Source organism: Osmerus mordax, chromosome 5 (assembly GCF_038355195.1).
Source record: "Osmerus mordax isolate fOsmMor3 chromosome 5, fOsmMor3.pri, whole genome shotgun sequence".
In the NCBI taxonomy this organism is placed as follows: Eukaryota; Metazoa; Chordata; class Actinopteri; order Osmeriformes; family Osmeridae; genus Osmerus; species Osmerus mordax.
The window spans coordinates 6807220-6825541 of NC_090054.1; the positions used below are offsets into that span (position 1 = coordinate 6807220).

The 18322-nt window shown below is 44.5% G+C and overlaps 1 protein-coding gene across 3 annotated transcripts in view; it reads right to left on the reverse strand.

Annotated features, from left to right (window-relative positions):
* cdh23 (cadherin-related 23) overlaps positions 1–18322 on the reverse strand; it is a 361974-nt gene that overhangs the window by 133581 nt on the left and 210071 nt on the right. For 2 of the 3 annotated variants that reach the window (XM_067235776.1, XM_067235778.1), the window contains exons 18-29: positions 18147–18263; positions 17918–18030; positions 17510–17617; positions 11534–11723; positions 11085–11230; positions 10713–10932; positions 10137–10289; positions 9855–9968; positions 8887–9035; positions 2483–2543; positions 1939–2087; positions 335–470 (exon numbers count right to left, since the gene is read on the reverse strand). In XM_067235776.1, the coding sequence (XP_067091877.1) occupies positions 335–470; positions 1939–2087; positions 2483–2543; positions 8887–9035; positions 9855–9968; positions 10137–10289; positions 10713–10932; positions 11085–11230; positions 11534–11723; positions 17510–17617; positions 17918–18030; positions 18147–18263 (1656 nt within the window). Of the gene's footprint in view, positions 1–334; positions 471–1938; positions 2088–2478; positions 2544–8886; positions 9036–9854; positions 9969–10136; positions 10290–10712; positions 10933–11084; positions 11231–11533; positions 11724–17509; positions 17618–17917; positions 18031–18146; positions 18264–18322 lie in introns of all 3 variants that reach the window. The other variant, XM_067235777.1, reaches the window with a different exon arrangement.

An 18322-nucleotide genomic window follows, 5' to 3' on the forward strand; every position in this document is an offset into this window, starting at 1 on the left:
AAGAAGTTTGGTAATGCTGAGCTGTAGGTGAATGCTGTGGGTGACAAGAAAGGCCTGCTTTCCGAAGAGTGGCTGTCACATTGAACACCACCCCCACAGGATATTTAAGCAGCATCACAGAACACAGGAAGTTAAGAGAGGAAGTTACAGAGCATCTCATTTTCAAAAGCTGGATGGAACTATAGATACCAGCTCCATGGAAACAACAAGTCAAATGTGTGTGTTATTGTGTACATGGAGGACAGGAACGGGAAGTTTGTACACACACACACACCCCATCAGTAGGAAGGTTGTGCACACAAACACGCACGCATACACACACACACACACCCACCAGTGTCGGGGTCTGTAGCCCGCACCACAATGACTGAGGTTCCAATGCCCGCTGTCTCTCGGAGGCCCAGACGATTGTACTGCTGCTGGGTGAACACGGGCACCTCGTCATTGGCATCCTCCACATACACGATCACCTGCAGGGAGCGACACACATGTACACAGTGTTGGGGAGTAACGGAATACATGTACCGGCGTTACGTATTCAGAATACAAATTATGAGTAACTGTTTTCCATTACAGTTACAATTTAAATAGTTGGTATTTAGAATACAGTTACATTGTTGAAAGCAATGGATTACATTACGATACTTATTTGTTTCACAAGTTTATTCACTCTCTAAATAAATTAAGGCAACTCCATGCATTTCCGAGAACTTCTATCTGGTGGTTTCTACACTGTACGAACATAACTACATCTATCGCTCCCATGTCATTGCCTCTCGTTCTTTCCTTCTGCAATGCTATTGGCTAAGCCAATGCATGGCCATCACATGCACGGGGGACGCAAACTCACGTACTATGGTTGGCCAAAGCATGCCTCTCATCCACTCTCAAGTAGTTCTTAAGAGACACGTACGAAGGTTCTCCTTACAAGCATTTTCGGGAAACGCAAAAATAACAATGGTTTGTTATTTTGCTCGTAGAGAACTCTCGGAACAACGGGAAACGCACAAATAACGCACAAATAACGATGGTTCGTTATTTTGCTCGTAGAGAACTCTCATAACAACTAAGATCCATCGTTATCGAGAAACACAGTTTAGTAAGCCGGATTGGATGGCTGCATTCCTACACTTTAAAAATGCAATTCAAGGTGGAAGTAATCCAAGTAATCCAAGTATTCAGAATACATTACTCAGATTGAGTCACGGAATACGTTACAAAATAAATTTGTGGGCATGTATTCTGTATTCTGTAACAAAATACGTTTTGAAAGTATCCTTCCCAAAACTGCATGTACACACCCATGCACATATACGCACGTGCATGCATACATATGGGAGTCAGGTGGCTGAGCGGTTAGGGAATCAGGCTAGTAATCTGAAGGTTGCCAGTTCGATTCCCGGCCATGTCAAATGACGTTGTGTCCTTGGGCAAGGCACTTCACCCTACTTGCCTCGGGGGGAATGTCCCTGTACTTACTGTAAGTCGCTCTGGATAAGAGCGTCTGCTAAATGACTAAATGTAAATGGACATATGCATGCATGTGCACACAGACATGCACATACACACTGGGTTCAAATAGCTGGACATTTGTTTAGCGATGAAGGAAGATGAAGGTCCTAATGTTCAACGATTCCCTGAGAACCACATTTCATGCTCCATATACTCCCAGTCGATTACCTCCCCTTTCGATCCAAAATCCCTCTCTCCTGCCTCTCTTTTCCCTTCTCCTCTCTTCCTCCTTGTCTCTAACTCCTCTCATCTCACTCCTCTTCCACTCTTCCTCCTTATCCTCTCTCCTCACCCTCACTTCACCCTCTCCCTCTCCCTCCCTTCCACCTCATTCTCTCCTCCCCTCAATACTCTCATCTCACCCCCCCCACCACTCTTGCCCTTTTTCCTCTCTCCTCAACATTGTCCCCCTCCCTCCCCCCTCACCCGCACTGAGCTCCTCATGGGGCCCTGGTCACTGTTGTAGGCCTCCAACTCCAGCACATGGGAGCTGCTAGTCTCTCTGTCCAGGTTCCTGAGGCCCCGTGTTATCATGCCTGTCAGCTGGTTGATGCTGAACTGACTGTTGCTGTTGCCTGCACATACATACATACATTCATACATACATGGACAAGCACACACACAAGAACACACATACATACATACATACATACATACATACATAGATAGATACATACATACATACATACATACATACATACATACATACATACATACATATGCAAGCACACACATATATGCATAGCACACACACATAGACAAACACACACAAATGAAGAAACATACTCAGGCAAACACCCACCCACCAAAGACATACAAACACACACACTCACAAAAGGGAGACAGAAAGTCAAGTTATGGAACATGGTATTACATGTGTTGCCGTGTTTAAGTTGTTTACTTCAGCACAGTGTATGGGAGAGTCCCATCGCCAGCGCATGTGAGACAGGAAAGAAGAAGTCACACTCACCGGAAAGGATCCTGTAGAGAACCCTGCCATTATCTCCCTGGTCTGCATCTGTGGCCTGCACCTGCATACACACACATACACATAGAAACATCTTACACGCACTCACCAGGGGGGGTATTCCAGAAAGCGGGTTTAACAAACTGTAAGCCTAACCCTGAACTTTGACTTTTCGCTTCCAAAACAGCTTGTTTGAATTAGTTACATCAACTCTGAGTATGTCCACTCTGAGTTAAGCGTGTGCATGAGGACTATAAAAAGCCAACATCAATGGGACTCCGATAATAATCCACCATGGCACCCGGTGACAAAAAACGTCCTCCTACTTCACTCCACTTCAGTTAGAAGTGTTAATACGTGTTTATGGTGAATCTGAGCACATATTCCGGAAAAAATCACATGGCTGGAGCAGCGAAGGAGAGACAATTGGCGTGAGAGACAATTGCTGGCCGAGTCAATGCGGGCATACATTTGAATGGAGTAGCCAGTCCATACATTGAACATTTAACCACACTGTCTGTTAATATTACAGGTGAAAAAGTGGTGGAATGTATGAAATAGATTGTTCATGCAGGTGCATCCCGCAGAGGCGCAAAGCGCACTTGGCAGCAGCTTAAAATGAAATATAAAAACATATTACAAACAGGTAAGGCATATTTTGCTTAGGCCTATAAGCTCTTGATTGTAGCCTTCATCACCTTGGTTTTAATTATATTTGACATGATACAAAGTAAATATCAGTTAGTGATGTCAACTAGTAGTAGCAGTAACCCCAGTGTTTCCTCTGTTGATTTTGCCGTGGCGGTAAAATACCAGAAATGCGGCTGTAAATTTTTTTAGGCCGTCTATCAGCAGTGATTGTTAGAGTGCATGTCGGAGAATAGCACGGACACGCGCTTCAGACCGCAGTTGAGATTGCGTGTGTGTAGGGTTGCCAACTTTCTCAACCCCAAATGAGGGACACTTTCTTCCAGGTGTGCACACGCACATGCGCGCGCACCAACAGCTGAAAAACAATAACGGAAATCGCAAGCTTTCATTAGCCATACCATGATAAACCTACTCAATCAGTGTAATTTTAGCAAACCACTAATAGCTACTCGCTTGGATGTATTGTTCAAAGTAATAGTCAAGGCAATTATTACAAGTTTCTCCTTTTGACACACAATAACGCTCACCTCACCAGTGGCCAGTTCACACACACTGTCACCAACAAGCAACAACCGTGTCCCATAGCAACGTTTGCGTGAGTTTTGGCGCGTTTACAGTAGCCTATTATTGTCCGGTGAGGCTGTGATTGGAATACAGGACTGGAGCTGTCCCTGACGGGAAAAATCAAAATCACACATAATTCGGGATGTCCCGGACAATTCGGGACGGTTGGCAACCCTACGGTGTGAGCGTCCTTGAGAACTGTAATTAACTGTGCGATTGCTGCCTTTGCTCACGTTTCTATTTGAGGTGCAAAAAGCAGATTTCCCATATCTCTTGACTCTGCTCGACTTTTGTTTGTGTAGATTTTACTGTAAAACTGTAAAATTATGAACTTTGTGACATAAAGTGAAGACATGGCTGCCGCGTAATACTATGCGGTCTACCGGGCGACATTCTCACTCAAATTTCAAGACTTTCGTGCCCCAAATCAAAATTCTGATGTGACAGATCAATGGGGAATCGCTTTCTCTCTTATAAACTGTCCTCCTCGACCTTTTTGGTCTTTTTAAATCGAACTATTTGTATAATCCGTGCAATTCTCGAGCCGTTATAAAGGCTATATTTTCCCGGTTTTCTGCCACCATGCTGCGCGCGCATCCCGAATGTTTACAAACAAATAATTGGTGTATAGGCTAGTGACCATTTACATTAAATTGTTACGTCTATTAATTGGCAGCATTTATGCCATTTAGAACATACTTTATGAGTGGAAGGTCTCTAAGTAGCCTAACCTTATTGTTTAGGGGAAATAGGACGAAAATATGTCCAATATTACATTAGCTATTAGACTATTACATTAACCTGCTCCAAAATATAGGGTTAGGGTTCGAACTTTGTTTCGGCGGGGGGGTGGTGGTGGTGGTGGTGGGGGGGGGTTCGGACAGACCTGCCCCCACTGCAAAAAAAAATCCTAGAGGAAACACTGAACCCTGAACAGAATGCTTTTCATCACAGAATGATGATGATTATGATGATTAAGAGATGTTGACTACTGCATGTGGAACTGTGGAATTTAATGTTAATTGTAGGAACAATATATACTCATTGTTGGATTTCTATTGGTAGGCAATAAAAAAGACCAAATAAAATGTCAATGATTTATCTTTATTTCTGTGCCAAAAAGCATTTGGTCAGTTCTGAGTGCACGTCCACGTTGTGTAACATTAGCGATGGAAGAGCCGAGAATGTTGCAAACATAAATTATGGAGTGACAGAAAACGGTAACGTATTCATGAGGGATTTAAAGCACATTTAATCGCGGTCTTATAATGCTCTCCAGACATAAGGCTAAGCAAATGTATTTTTTTTTTAGATCGGTCAGTTGAACGGAAGAAAGGACACCCCATGTTTGCCAACTGTATCAGGCTCAAAAAGAGGATAGGGGATAGGTAGAAATGCAGAGTTTGTTATGCAAAAGCAGGTTAGGTTCACAGAGTCAGTTACCATGGACACTGACCCACAGTTTGCGTTACCTCTCTTTCTGGAACGGAAAACCTAGAGTTCTCAGAGTTTTCACTAAACCCACTTTCTGGAATACCCCCCAGGACTTAATAAGTAGCTACACACAAATAAATACCTTACACACACACATGAACAAAGGGATGGAACAATTAGGCACGTGCAGACTCACACCCTCAAAGCTTTAACAAAGCATACTCATATATAACAATGCCAGATTTGACTAGCACATTATGATCATATTAGACTAACACACTCAAACACATGGACACACTACAAAATACTCTGAACCAAACCAAAGGCTTATCTTCATCACCATCATTATCAACCCTGACTCAGACAATCACAGACCCCTCTGGAGCTTGCTACCACAACAACCCCAATACAACCTGGCTACCATTCCACAACTCTATCTGTCTCTCTCTATCACTCTTTATTTTGGTCTCTCTCAATAGCTCTCGCTCTCTCTTTCTGCCATGATTTTTCTCTATCCCCCCATCTTTCTTCCTTTTTCTAATAATCTCTTATATATTTCCTATCTCCCATCCCTCTCTTGCCCCTGTTTACACTCCTCTCTCCTGGTCTATCCCTCTCTTTCTCTCCCTGTCTCTGTGACAGGCAGGCTGGCAGCCAGCAAAAGACAGAGACACAAACAGACTACAGACAGCCAGGCTCCATGGTCCATTCTGAGATGGTTCCATGATATAATACTGAGTGCAGCCAGGAGTTAGATAACTTAGAGATACACCTGTGGGTATGCTTGGAAAAAACATGTTATTAAAAACACATACATTTGCATGTACTAACATCCACAAACGCACAAACATCCAACCAGCACTGTGATCATCACAGACACCAATCTACCCAAGCACACACATCGTCTAAGTCAAACAGACAACCCCCCCACCTCGAACATACATTGCATGTACAAACACACACACAAACACAACATGACTACACCATATGCACACACACCCTCCATGAAGAGGGGCCCTGCTTTAGTCTCATTAGCTTTATAAAGAGATGTGGAGAGGAGAGGAGAAAGAGGAAGAGAGAGGGGGGCGGGAGAAAAGAGAGTGGGGGGTCAGTCTGGTGAGTGATGAATAGGGTGTTACACAGCAGACTGTACCATCTCAGCTCTAGGAGGGGTGTCAACCTGCTGAGCCCATCTTGCCAGGCCAAGCACCGGGAATCTGAGCGTTTGTTGTGTTTCTGTCAGGAAATTCACCCGTAAACCTCAATAAAGCACCAGAAACTCAGCATTGTCAAAGGCTCTCCAGGTTAAAACACTGGAGAGATATAATGATCACAATTCAATCCCCCAGTCCTGTTCTCCCCTTCCCCTCTCTCCTCCCTCCTTCCTCACTCTTGGTCAAAAAAGCGGAGTGAGAGGAAAGGAGTGTGGAGCCAAGGAACAAGTTTGACTAAGCTAAACAAGGTACTGTTACCAAGATTGTATAAAATCTGTTTTTGTATGGTCGTAATTGTAAAATTTGCAATAGATACGTGTCCCGTACATATGTGAAGTGTGTGTGAGTTTGATGAGTTTCAGACTTTATGGATACAGGCTGGGTGAGGAAGGGAAGGGTAGGGAGTGGAGGGGAGGAGGGGCAGAGGATATGCCCCCCCCCCCAAAGAAATTAGCCAATGAGGGAGCTTTGAGAGCTGATGAAGAGGTACTGTACATGTATGTCCTGAACTTTGCTCATTGTTGATCATAATGTTGACATTGTATTTATAAAATTAGATAGGGAGACAAGGTTAGAGAGAAAGACAGAGATAAACACAGAGAGAGATAGTCATTCAAAAGGTGTTGTGTTAGGTTTATTATTGGCAAAGAGGGTAGGTTGTCAAAGAGTAGGTTGTAACTGAGGTGTCAAAAGTAAAGAGTGAGTGTGACGGGTCTGTAAGAGCCGTAGCCACGCTCCATCTGACAAGGTAGTTCGCCACTCACGGGATTCGAACGCTCGGCCTCCGACTTGCCAAGCGCGGCCACTACCAACTACGCAAAAGAAAAGCTAGCTCTTCTTTGACGCGGGTAGCCTCTTATATACCTGAGGAGTGAGTTTCACGGTTCTCACTCTGTTACATGTGGAACAATGAGAGAGTGAGAGAGAGTGACAGTGTACTGTATGTGTGTGTGTGAGTGTGTGTGTGTGTGTGTGGGGGGGGGGGGTACTGGGGAGTGGGTGACTAATGAACTAGTGCTCTAACGAGCAATCCTGCTCCAGTGGCCTTTTCACAGCTTTCCTGGCATTTGCTCTCAAAAATAATTTCACGTCCCAATGTGTTTCCCCTAAACCGATAAGCCATGCTTTGTCTCCACTGAATTAAATACGATGACATTTACAAATGTTACTGTGCTAGTGAGGAAGGGTACAGAGAAGATGGGTGGTGTGTGTGATGGTGGTGGGTGGGGGTATTATAATGACTGGAGGGGTGATGGGTGTGGTTGTTCTAACGGGTGGGGGGTACGTTAATAAACCCAATTTGTATTACACTGAAGAAACTCTGTCAAGCATCGACTCAGTGTAGACATTGATTTAATGGCTACATAATTGCACCAAATGTCAAATTTTATAGCCTATGTGCGCACGTGTGTTATGGTGTGTGTGTGCGTGCGTGTAACAACTCCTTGAGGGTATGATCCTAACTAGCCCCCCAAATAAGCCTTACTCAGCTTGGCCAGTGAGGCAGCACATATCAAGAGAGCTGCTGTGACACTGATAGAGTTCAAGTGATCCTTCACACCCACATCCACACAAACACACCCACACTGGCCACCTCTAATCTCTGTGTCCTGCCCTCTCCTCTATACAGATCCAAGATGAACTCCAGTGATCCAGGGTTCAACATCTCCTCAGTCTCCTCCTTTGCAGAGTCCAATAATGTCTCCATGTCCCTTTCTCCTATCTTTACTTCCCTCTCTCCCCCGCTCTCCACCTCCTTCTCTCTTTCCTTCTCCACCCCTCTCTCTCTATCCCTCTCCACCCCAATCTCTCTGTCCCCACTACCTCATGACCCTGCCCTGACCATCATGGTGGTACTGGGTCTGTTTGTCCTGTTTGCACTTGTTGCAGCCTGCCTGGCCATCTGCAGGCCGTCCTCAACCCAAGAGGGGAGCTTCGAGGAGGGTTGCAGCCCAGGAGAGGCCCTGGCTTGCGGATCTTCTCTTTCCAGCGAGCCCCAACTGAAGCTGTGGAAGAGGCTGGGCTCCTACCGCCGTTCCTACTCCTGCTCCTACAGGAAACCGCCACAGCGCAGGCCCGAGTTGGACCCTGCCAACACCCATGTCACCCTGGTCCGACCACAGGCCGACAGCATCCCCCAGCAGCCCCACCTCACCATGCCCTGCCTGTTTGACTTTGTCACAGAAATATGACAGGCCCCACCTGAGGATGACTCAACTCACACATGTGATGCTTCCCTGTGAACAGCAAGTTCAGAACACTGCAGAGCGACACTAATATTTGACAAAGCTTTGATGAGGCCATCTTAGATTCAGTCCTGAGCTCTTTTCAAAAGGATAATTGACATGTTTTATTTAGTTTTGTATTGTACATTGATTGTTGTTTAGAAAATTAAATGTTTTCTAAAATGTTGCCTTGTTTCATGTGTGTGTGGGGGTGTCTGAGTTTTTGTCTGTTTGTGCATTTGTGTGTCCATATCTGTGTGTGTATGGTATGTGAATGTGTGCATGAGTGTGTGAATACTGTATGTGAGTGTGTGTGTACCTGCAGGATGCTGGTCCCTTGGGCCACAGTCTCCAGTATGCTGGTCTCATAGCTGTTCTGTAGGAAAATAGGCCTGTTGTCGTTCACGTCCAGGACCTCTACATACACCATGGCCGTACCGGTCTTCCTGCTGCCTGCTGGTCCATTGTCTGACACATACACACGCACACATGGACACAAAGGTGAGCACAAGCACAGACACACACAGACATACAGACACATGCATGTTTAGTTGTTCACTATATGAACTCATAATTGACTTTCAAGGTCAATGAGAAATCACAAAATTTGACACAAATGGCCAAAAACACACACACACACACAGATAGTTAGTCAACTGATTCTAGAACAACAGGAAACCCCAGAAAGGTTTTGGTTCTTGCTTCAGTCACAGAGAGGAACAGAGACTTTTGCACAAGCCGTGCGACATCAGCAGACCTGCACACTCTAAATCTTAATCCTTTAGAGGTAATACATACAGCTCTCAAGGCCCGTTCACACCAAGGACGATAACAAAACTATTACTATAACGATAACTATATTTACCACACCAACCTCGACAATGAGCTTTTCGCAATGTTGTCTTCCATTTCAAATGCGTGGGCGCTTTAAATTCAGATGGATTCTGATTGGTTGTCGGTGTTTTATAGTTGATTAGCTGAAGAAAAAAGTTTTGAAAGTGATCCCAACTATATTGTTCCGCTTTATAGTTGTCGTTATCATTGTGGTGTGGACCCAGCTATTGTTTTAAATATAGAACGATTCTTAAAATGGTATCTTTATAGTTATTGTTCTTGGTGTGAACGGGCCTTAAGACATGGATAAAGAGAGAGAAAGATACCATCAACTTCAGCTTTGAAGTTCAACTCACTGCACCATAATGAAGTACCAACCAACCATTCTGCTGAGCACTCAGTCACTCTCACACCCAAAGGGACAGCTTCTGTAGATTAGACTATAGAACTCACCTATAGCTTCGATGACCAGTGTGTAGGCAGCCTGGGTCTCTCTGTCCAGCGCCACCACGGTTCGCAACACTCCCCCTCTGAAGGTCACGCTGAATTTACCATCCTGGTTACCGTCTGACAACACACACACATGCGCGCACACACACACATGTACTGCATTAAATTGCACAATGGGTTTCTATTCTGTTCACTGATGTACATAAACGCACATACACACTCACATGTAGGCACACACACACATGCGCACACACACAGCCACTCACAGAACCTGTGACCTCTGACCTGTGATAAAGTAACTGAGCTCGGCGTTGAGGCCGGCATCGTTGTCGGAGCAGTTGAGGCGTGCCACCACATAGTCTCTGGGCACACTCTCCTGCAGAGATACATTGTACACCCTTGGGAAGAAGGTGGGCGTCTCGTCGTTCACATCCAGGACTGCCCCAAAGAGACACAGACACACACACGGACAGACACAAATGTACTCATACTGTATTCATCATGTTTTCATCTGGATCTTTGACATATCCCTCTTTGACATATCCCTCATTGAAGGTGAACCATAGCTGTAAATCAAAGAGGCAGAAGAATCCATCCAGTAGGTGGCGGCAATACACACAGCATCTTAGTCGCACAAAGATTGTGTTTGACCATCTCTAATAAAATAACTTTTCAAACCGTAAATCATTATGAACTTACAAATTATTAAAATGTATAAACTTGATCTCATTAGATATGATTGGATGGGAAATTAGTTTAACTTTATTATAAGTCAGATACTCATCTCCTCTGTTACTCTGATATTGGGCCAGTGTATGGTATGTCACCCTTGACCCATAATCCCTGACCCAAGGTCCATACTTGTGATGGTGAGGGTACTGGTGGAGGTGCGAGGGAACTTCCCCGCGTCGTACGCCACAATCCTCAGCATGTACAGGCCTATCTTCTCGCGATCCAATGTTGTTGTGGAGACTAGCACGCCGGTGGAGGTGTTCAGATAGAAGTCAAGACGGGGCATGCCCACCTGTAGTGCCATGGTAACCAGACCGTTACCGCCCTCATCAGGGTCGTCCACCTGAACCTGTGTAAGGAGAAGAGAGAGGGAGCAGAAGAGTAGGACAGGAAGGAGAGGAGGAGAGGACAGAAGCACAGGGGAAAAGTAGAGGAGGTTGAATGATGTATGATGTTGAATGATGAGTCTCCATTATGTTGCCAGCTGTCCTGGGTGTTTACCCTGAATATAGAGGATCCAATGGGGATGCCCTCTGGCACCTCAGCAGTGAAGGGCAGGTTGACAAAGGTGGGATCGTTGTCATTGAGGTCAAGCAGGTTGACGTAGACTGTGGTGCTGACTGAGGAATGCAGTGGCGGCCTGCCCACTACAAGGGGGTGCCAGAGGGACAAACATTAAACTCAGGAACACTTTTTTAATAATCAAATAAAAGTTTCATTGTCACAATGAAAGTTAGCAGAATGCTCATATAAACTATGCTAGTATAGAAAATCTTGACCAGCTAACCCAACTGACATTACCCGCCAGCTAGAGGTTAACCCAAAAAACTGCACAACCTACCTGTCAGCAACACAGTTAACCAGCAACCCAGCTAACCAGCAACACAGCCAGTCAGCAACACATCCAGTCAGTCAGCAACGTAGCCATAGGAAAGAGGAAGAAGCCTTACGGTCGGTGGCTGAGATGATGATGGTCCTCATGAGCAGGGCATCCTTGGGGTTGGTGCTCTCCCGGTCCAGCACAGCTCCACTTGTCCGGATCTTCCCAGTCCGGTTGCTGATGGTGTAAAATGGGTTGGGAGGGCTGATGCTGTACACCACTGTGCCATTTTCCCCACTGTCTGTATCCACAGCCAGCACCTGGAGAGGTGGAAGATGGAGGAGGGGAAGGAGGGAGAGAGGGGATTGGAGAAAATACATAGAAGATGAAGGGCAGAGGAGAGGGAGGTGAGAAAGCAGTGAGGAGATGATGAAGGGAAGGGGGGAGAGAAGAGGATGGAGGGAAGGATAGAGGGGTGGAAGAGATAAAGAAGAGAGGAGAGGAAAGAAAGAAGAATACACAGAGAAAACGGGGTTAGTAGAGTCTGGTGCATTGACAGGCTAAAACACTGAGCGTTTAAAAAAGTCAATCAATTATTCACCTCACTGACGAAGAAATTCTGAAAACTGGTTAATTGGTAATTAGAGGAACATAGATTTGGCTGCTGTTTAAATATTAAAAGGACGAGGTAGAAAACTGTGAGACACAATGACTAGGAGATACAGAAGGATTGGTGGGAGGGGTAAGGGGAGGTAGAGATAAGAGCAAGGTGGGAAGCGTACTCATAGGTTGAAGTAATCAATCGGTGCCTTGGTGAGAACATAAAAGACATTGTGAAAACAATTAGCCTTTTCTACTGACCTGAGGTTCTTAGGACAGAGAGCAGTGTGTGAGAGAGCTAAGGCGGGTGGGGGGAATGTTTAAACGTATGTGTGAGAGGGTTGGTCAGAGTGTATGTGAGCAGGGCTGGACAGAGTGTGTGTGTGCAGGGCTGGACAGTGACCTGAAGTCTCCAGCCTCGGCCACCCTCTCTACAGATCAACAGGTGGGTCGGTCCATCCCTACCCTTGCCATGGAAACGCACCGTGGGCAGAATCCAGCCAGCTTAATTACAGGATTTTAGGCTGAGGGGTGGTTGGAGGGAATTTACTGAGGTACATTAAAAGGTGGGTCTCTACATGACACATGTATAAAGGGCTTGACAACAGAACCCTGACTGGAAGTCATAGCAGTGAATAAAGAGCTCAGTTGAGAATAAGGTAACAAAGACACTAAAGTGAGAAAGTCTATTCATGTTTGCTCAATAATACTGCGTAACCATCACTCAAACCCATTTATCTCTCTCTTCTTTTCTATCTCTCGTTCTGTACGATGCCTCCTCTTTTCAGCTCAGATGCTCAGGTCATTTGGTAAGCGAATGACTGCAGGCTACATTTTAATTAGCAATCGGACCCCCTTAATTACACTCAGCAGCGGCTCGTTAATTAATGGACAATCAGGGCTTGATTAAAGACACCACACTGCCAAAGACAGCAGCAGGACAATGGTGGGGAGAGGTTGATAGTGAGATGTTTACTTGTGTTTGACCTACACTGTGACAGTGGTCTGTCAACTAATGGTTGTTCTCTCAACTAATGTGTCAGCAAAAACTTGTGTGCACCAGTCTATGTCATGCTGGTGGTTCTGTGGTCTTCACACTGTAAAGGCATCTTTAATAATAAAGAATGAGTCCGTAGATATCAACCATAGGCCTGTTCCATAAAGGCCGCTCAAAACAGCTGGACTTAAAGTCCCAAACCTGACTTGAATTAGCTTAACAAGTCAAGCAGGGCTAAAGCGGTTCCATAAAGACCAATTTCAGCTCACGCAATCCTACTAATTCAAGTCAGATTTAAGTAGTCAAGTTAATTGCGCGTGCATCCTATTCTTAAGCAGCCTGAGAGGTAGAACATGGATTATATCGATCCACCACGGCAAAAAGCAATGCACACGGCCATGTGACTTCTTCCAGAAAGAACGTTCCCTTTAAGCAGCTCCCTCATCCACCACTTCATCAAAATAAAATGACACGCCATGATTGACGTGAACGATAGGCTACGTAGGTCAAGGCCCTTTTTTATAGACCTTTACTTCATTGATTAAAAAAGGACACCCTCTTAACACATCTAAATGGCCTTTTTTGACATTGTTTTATAAATAACCTACTATTAATCCATACATTATCCAGTAGCCTAACTTTTTGTGTCGGGAAAATGGTCGGGAAAATTGAGGATAGATGTATATGTTCGTTTTGCAATTGTAGGCTACCGTTAACAATTATGTGGCTATGATAACTATACTGGGATAATTTAGATTGAGATAGGCCTATATATCTGATGCCTAAACATTTGAAATCACAACCATGTAGCATACGTTTAACATAGTCTATGTAGCTAGGTTATCATTCTGAAATCATTGTTCATCATTGTTTAATGCATTAGGCTAAATGTTGTAGCCTATGTATTTAAGCTATAAATGTAGCAAACATTTTGAACTGATGAGTAGGGCTGTCCCTGACTAAGATTTTCTTTGATCGACCAAGACTCGACTAAAATGTCTGAAAATCGACTAATCGAAATTTGAAACGCTTTTTTTTCCACAAAAAAAAAAACGTACTGTATTGTAACCGAATGCCGATGGTATTTGGTAGCCTATCTCTTACAATGTACTACAAATTAAAAATATTGTTTGTTTAACATGCAAATCATCAGAGCACGCTTATCACTGCCTGAACTTGCAGCATGCGAACTTACGTAGAAGCTGAGTGCGGAACGGTGCAACAGAGAAAGATTTTGTTGTCTCGGCCGGAGAAGATAATGTCATCCGATTTGGATGTGATTCTTATAAAAGGCATATTCATTTTTCAACCCAGCGCGTTAGCATGAGCGAAGTAGGGCTTACGCCAATTTACGTTTTTCAGGTGGTAGGCTACATCATATTCGACGTCGAACTATGAAAAATAAACCGTTGTTGGCAGAGTTTGTATTCAACGTTTTTCGAGTCACACGGTACTTTGTAAGTGTAAATGTACTTTCATGAAATGCTGCTATACCATGGATTTCTTTGCCATTTTGACTAATAACACCGACAAAGTAGTCTATGGCAGAGTTTGTAGTTCGCTAGCCAATGGTGCTCGTGCCGTGTGCAAAATACCAAAACAAAGCGCAGATTAACGAAAGGGAAAACAGTAACACCTTTTCTTTTAAATTATATATTTCTAGAGTTGCTTTATTTGTCTTAAATAATATAATCTAAAATTTCTGTAGAACATTTAGTTAATTCAGCAATGATGACACAAGCGGGAATCAGATCTCACACTGCCATACTGCAGCTCGACCAGAAAGTCGACTAGTCGATTGAGTGGGGACAGCCCTACTGATGAGAATGAGAAAATGAGAATGTCCGTGGTAAATCATCGTTTTCCCTTTGGATCCGTGTTACAGGAACGTCTCATTAGCAACAACACAGGCTAACAGTGCGTGTCCTAAAGAATGTATAATACATTACAACACATATTCTAGAACTGTAATCACCAGCTGCATATCAGGCACGGCACTAACTATGATCCCAGTTATTAATATGTGTGGCATTTTAAGCACTGAATGCATCACGGGCACTGTGCACGAGTGAATATAACAACAGGATTTATGAAGGAGGCATGTCTTAAAGTTATGTATTGTGCTTATTAAAGTTATGCATTGTGCTTATTAAAGTTATGAAACTTAGAAGTGTGCTCAGGCTTAAACATTGGGTCTCACACTGAGTGTGGGAAGCAGGCTGTTCTTTGTGTCTCTATCTTTTCAGTTTCAGAAACAACCTTGGATCTGGGTGGAGATGGCACCCGAGCAGGTGGGACGCGGAGGCAAGAACAACTCCCTGATGCACGAGAGAACAAGCTCAACCCTCTTTTCATCTTTCTGTTTTAATTGCACTGTATATTATATGCTGGGGCAGGGAAAGATAGCCAGTTGGACTTCGTGAACCAGCCCAAACTCTGTTGCGGGTAGGGAAATGTAGACAACCCCAGAGCTCTGTACTTGTTGATTTCCAACTGCTGCATTAAAGCTGATATTATGGGACCTCTGCGACTCCAGACCACTCTTTCTAGAACACAGATTTGTGTCATTGAATACTATCATTACATATTGGAATAGACACATAGATATATGAATCCTTCAGTCCACTGCAGCGACGCGATGCGAGCGAAAACATGTTTTCCATTCATTTTCAATGGAGCAAGGCGAATCGCTTGCGTGGTGCATTGTGGGTAGCGACGCGACCGAGTTGAGATTTTCTCAACTTGATGCAAATGAGGAGCGATTTTCCCTAGCGATGGCCAATCGGTTTCTCGTAACGTAGCAACCATGGTGAACATTTCTAGCTTTCTAGGTTTCAAGGTGGAGGAGAAACTAATCGTTTGTGTGGCTGCTTACCCAGTCCTGTACGATACATAGCTGTATTCGTACAGAGATGTTAATAAAAAACGTTGCATGGCGCAAGGTTACCGAAGTTGTTGGTGCTTGTACTTTCAAATTCAGTCTAGTCACATTACGTAACTTCGTTCTGTGGTAACTACAGTAGCTAGCTAGCCCGGCTGGAACTCCCTATCGTATCGACAGATTAGCAGACTTTGAGTAATATAATAAAACGTTTTTTACACATGTCAACGTTTATGTCTATTAAACAGTTTTGTATTTTGTATACAAGTTGTATTTTGATCGATGTTGCGAGTATGTAAACCCAAGTCTGCACACTTGGCCATGACAACTACAACAGTGACTTTAGAGAACTACATTTTACATTAATCTGTTTGAAACGGCCCCGAGCGTGGTGAACTGTGGGAAGGCGAGCGATGGCAAGCGATTCGCGTCGCTGCAGTGGACACACACTGTAACGGTGCGTTTCCAATGCAGCGATGCGAGCGACGACATGCTTTCCATTCATTTTCAATGGAGCCAGGCGAATCGCTTGCGTGGTGGGTAGCTATGTGACGCGATCCAAGCGATTCCAGTTGAGATTTGCTCAACTTTATGCAAATGAGGAGCGATTTTCGCTAGCGATGGCCAATCGGATTGTTTTCTTGTTTCTCGTAGCAACCATGGTAAACATTTCTAGCTTTCAGTTTCAAGATGGAGGAGAAACTAATCGTCTGTGTGGCTGCGTACCCAGTCCTGTTCGATCCGTCTCTGTTTTCGCACAGAGACATTAACAAAAAGAATGATGGAACGCGCAGGGTTGCTCCTGGTGTTTGTTTTTTTTACTTTTAAATTCAGTCTCGTCACATTACGTAACTTTGTTCTGTGGTAACTAGCTAGCTAGCCCGTCTGGGACTCCCTAGTCGTATCGACAGATTAGCAGAGACTTCGAGTAATATAATAAAACGTTTTTACACATGTCAACGTGTTTGTCTATTAAACAGTTTTCAAAGGGTTGGGGTTACCTAACCTAACCCTAATGAGCGTAAACACCGAAGTCTCAAGAAATACAACAGGGACCATAGACAACTCTTTATTCCAGCCGGCACACGACCGGCACATGAACGGTTACCTTGAGTGCCCGGGTGGCGTAACATTTAATATTTCACTCGGCCTAAAAAAGGTGTAAAAAACTAACATTTTGTGCAGTAGATAAAATGATGCTACATCTAGCCGCGTATCGGATTTTACTTAACGTGTGTAAAAGTTGTATTTTGATAGATATTGCAAGTACGTAAACCCAAGTCTGCACACTTTGCCATGACGTTATACAAACGACAACAGTGACTTTAGAGAACCCCAACTCTGCATTAATCTGTCTGACACCCCCCCAAGTGTGGTACACTGTGGGAAGGCAAGCGATGGCAAGCGATTCGCATCTCTGCAGTGAACACGCACAGTAAGCCTGACAGCTAGCCAGCCCCGGACCAGGCTAGTTTCGAAGCATAAGTTGCCATAGAAACTGAGTTCCAACTACGTTGAACTGGCTTTATGGAACCGAATGAGGACAGAGAAAATCTTCAGGGGTTTCTGATTCAACAAGGGCTTATCGGGAGTCAAAGTTCAAGCTGTGGAGATGGAGTAGCACTCACCGAAATGACGTCGGTATTGACGGGGCTCATCTCCACCACATTGGCATCGTACGGCTCATCCACCCAGACGGGGGCGTTGTCATTGATATCCAGGAGGGTGATGTTCACCTGAAGAAACCAAAGAACACAAAACAGTGGAATCATTTAAGTTTCATTTTCTGTAATGAGGATTAATCTTAAAGTAAGTGTCTGCACTAATGAGATGGATACACAGAGAGGAGAGAGCGAGAGTGAAAAGGAGAGCAAAAGAGTTAGAGGGGAAAGGCTTAGCCTGAGAGAGAGAGAATGAAAGAGTTAGAGGGAGAGGGCAAAAAGAGAGAGAGAAAAAAGAGAGGAGGAAGAGAGAGAACATTATTTCAGGAGCTGTTTATAGACAGTGGAGGAGATTTGGTAGAGGCATCAGGTTACCGTGGCAATGCCTGTCTTCTGTAGTGGCCCCACCCCTCCATCTACAGCCCTGACAATGAGGATGTACTCTGACTTCACCTCTTTGTCAAGCAAGGCTGTTGTGGTGATCTCTCCTGGAACACACACACACAAATGTTTTTGTCACTAACAATGACACATACTGTCAACTGCAAAGATGAGAAAACACACACACACATGCATAAACACACGTGCACACACATACGCCAACCTGAGCGTGCATTGAGGCGGAACTGGGAGGAGCCCTCCAGGGAGTAGATGAGTGAAGCCTGTCCAAACTCCCGTGAGGCATCTAAATCTGTGGCATTCACAAACACCACCGTGGCCCCTGTGGGAGAGAGGGAGGGAGGGAGAGTATAGATGGTGAGTGAAGGGAGGGAAAGGTGG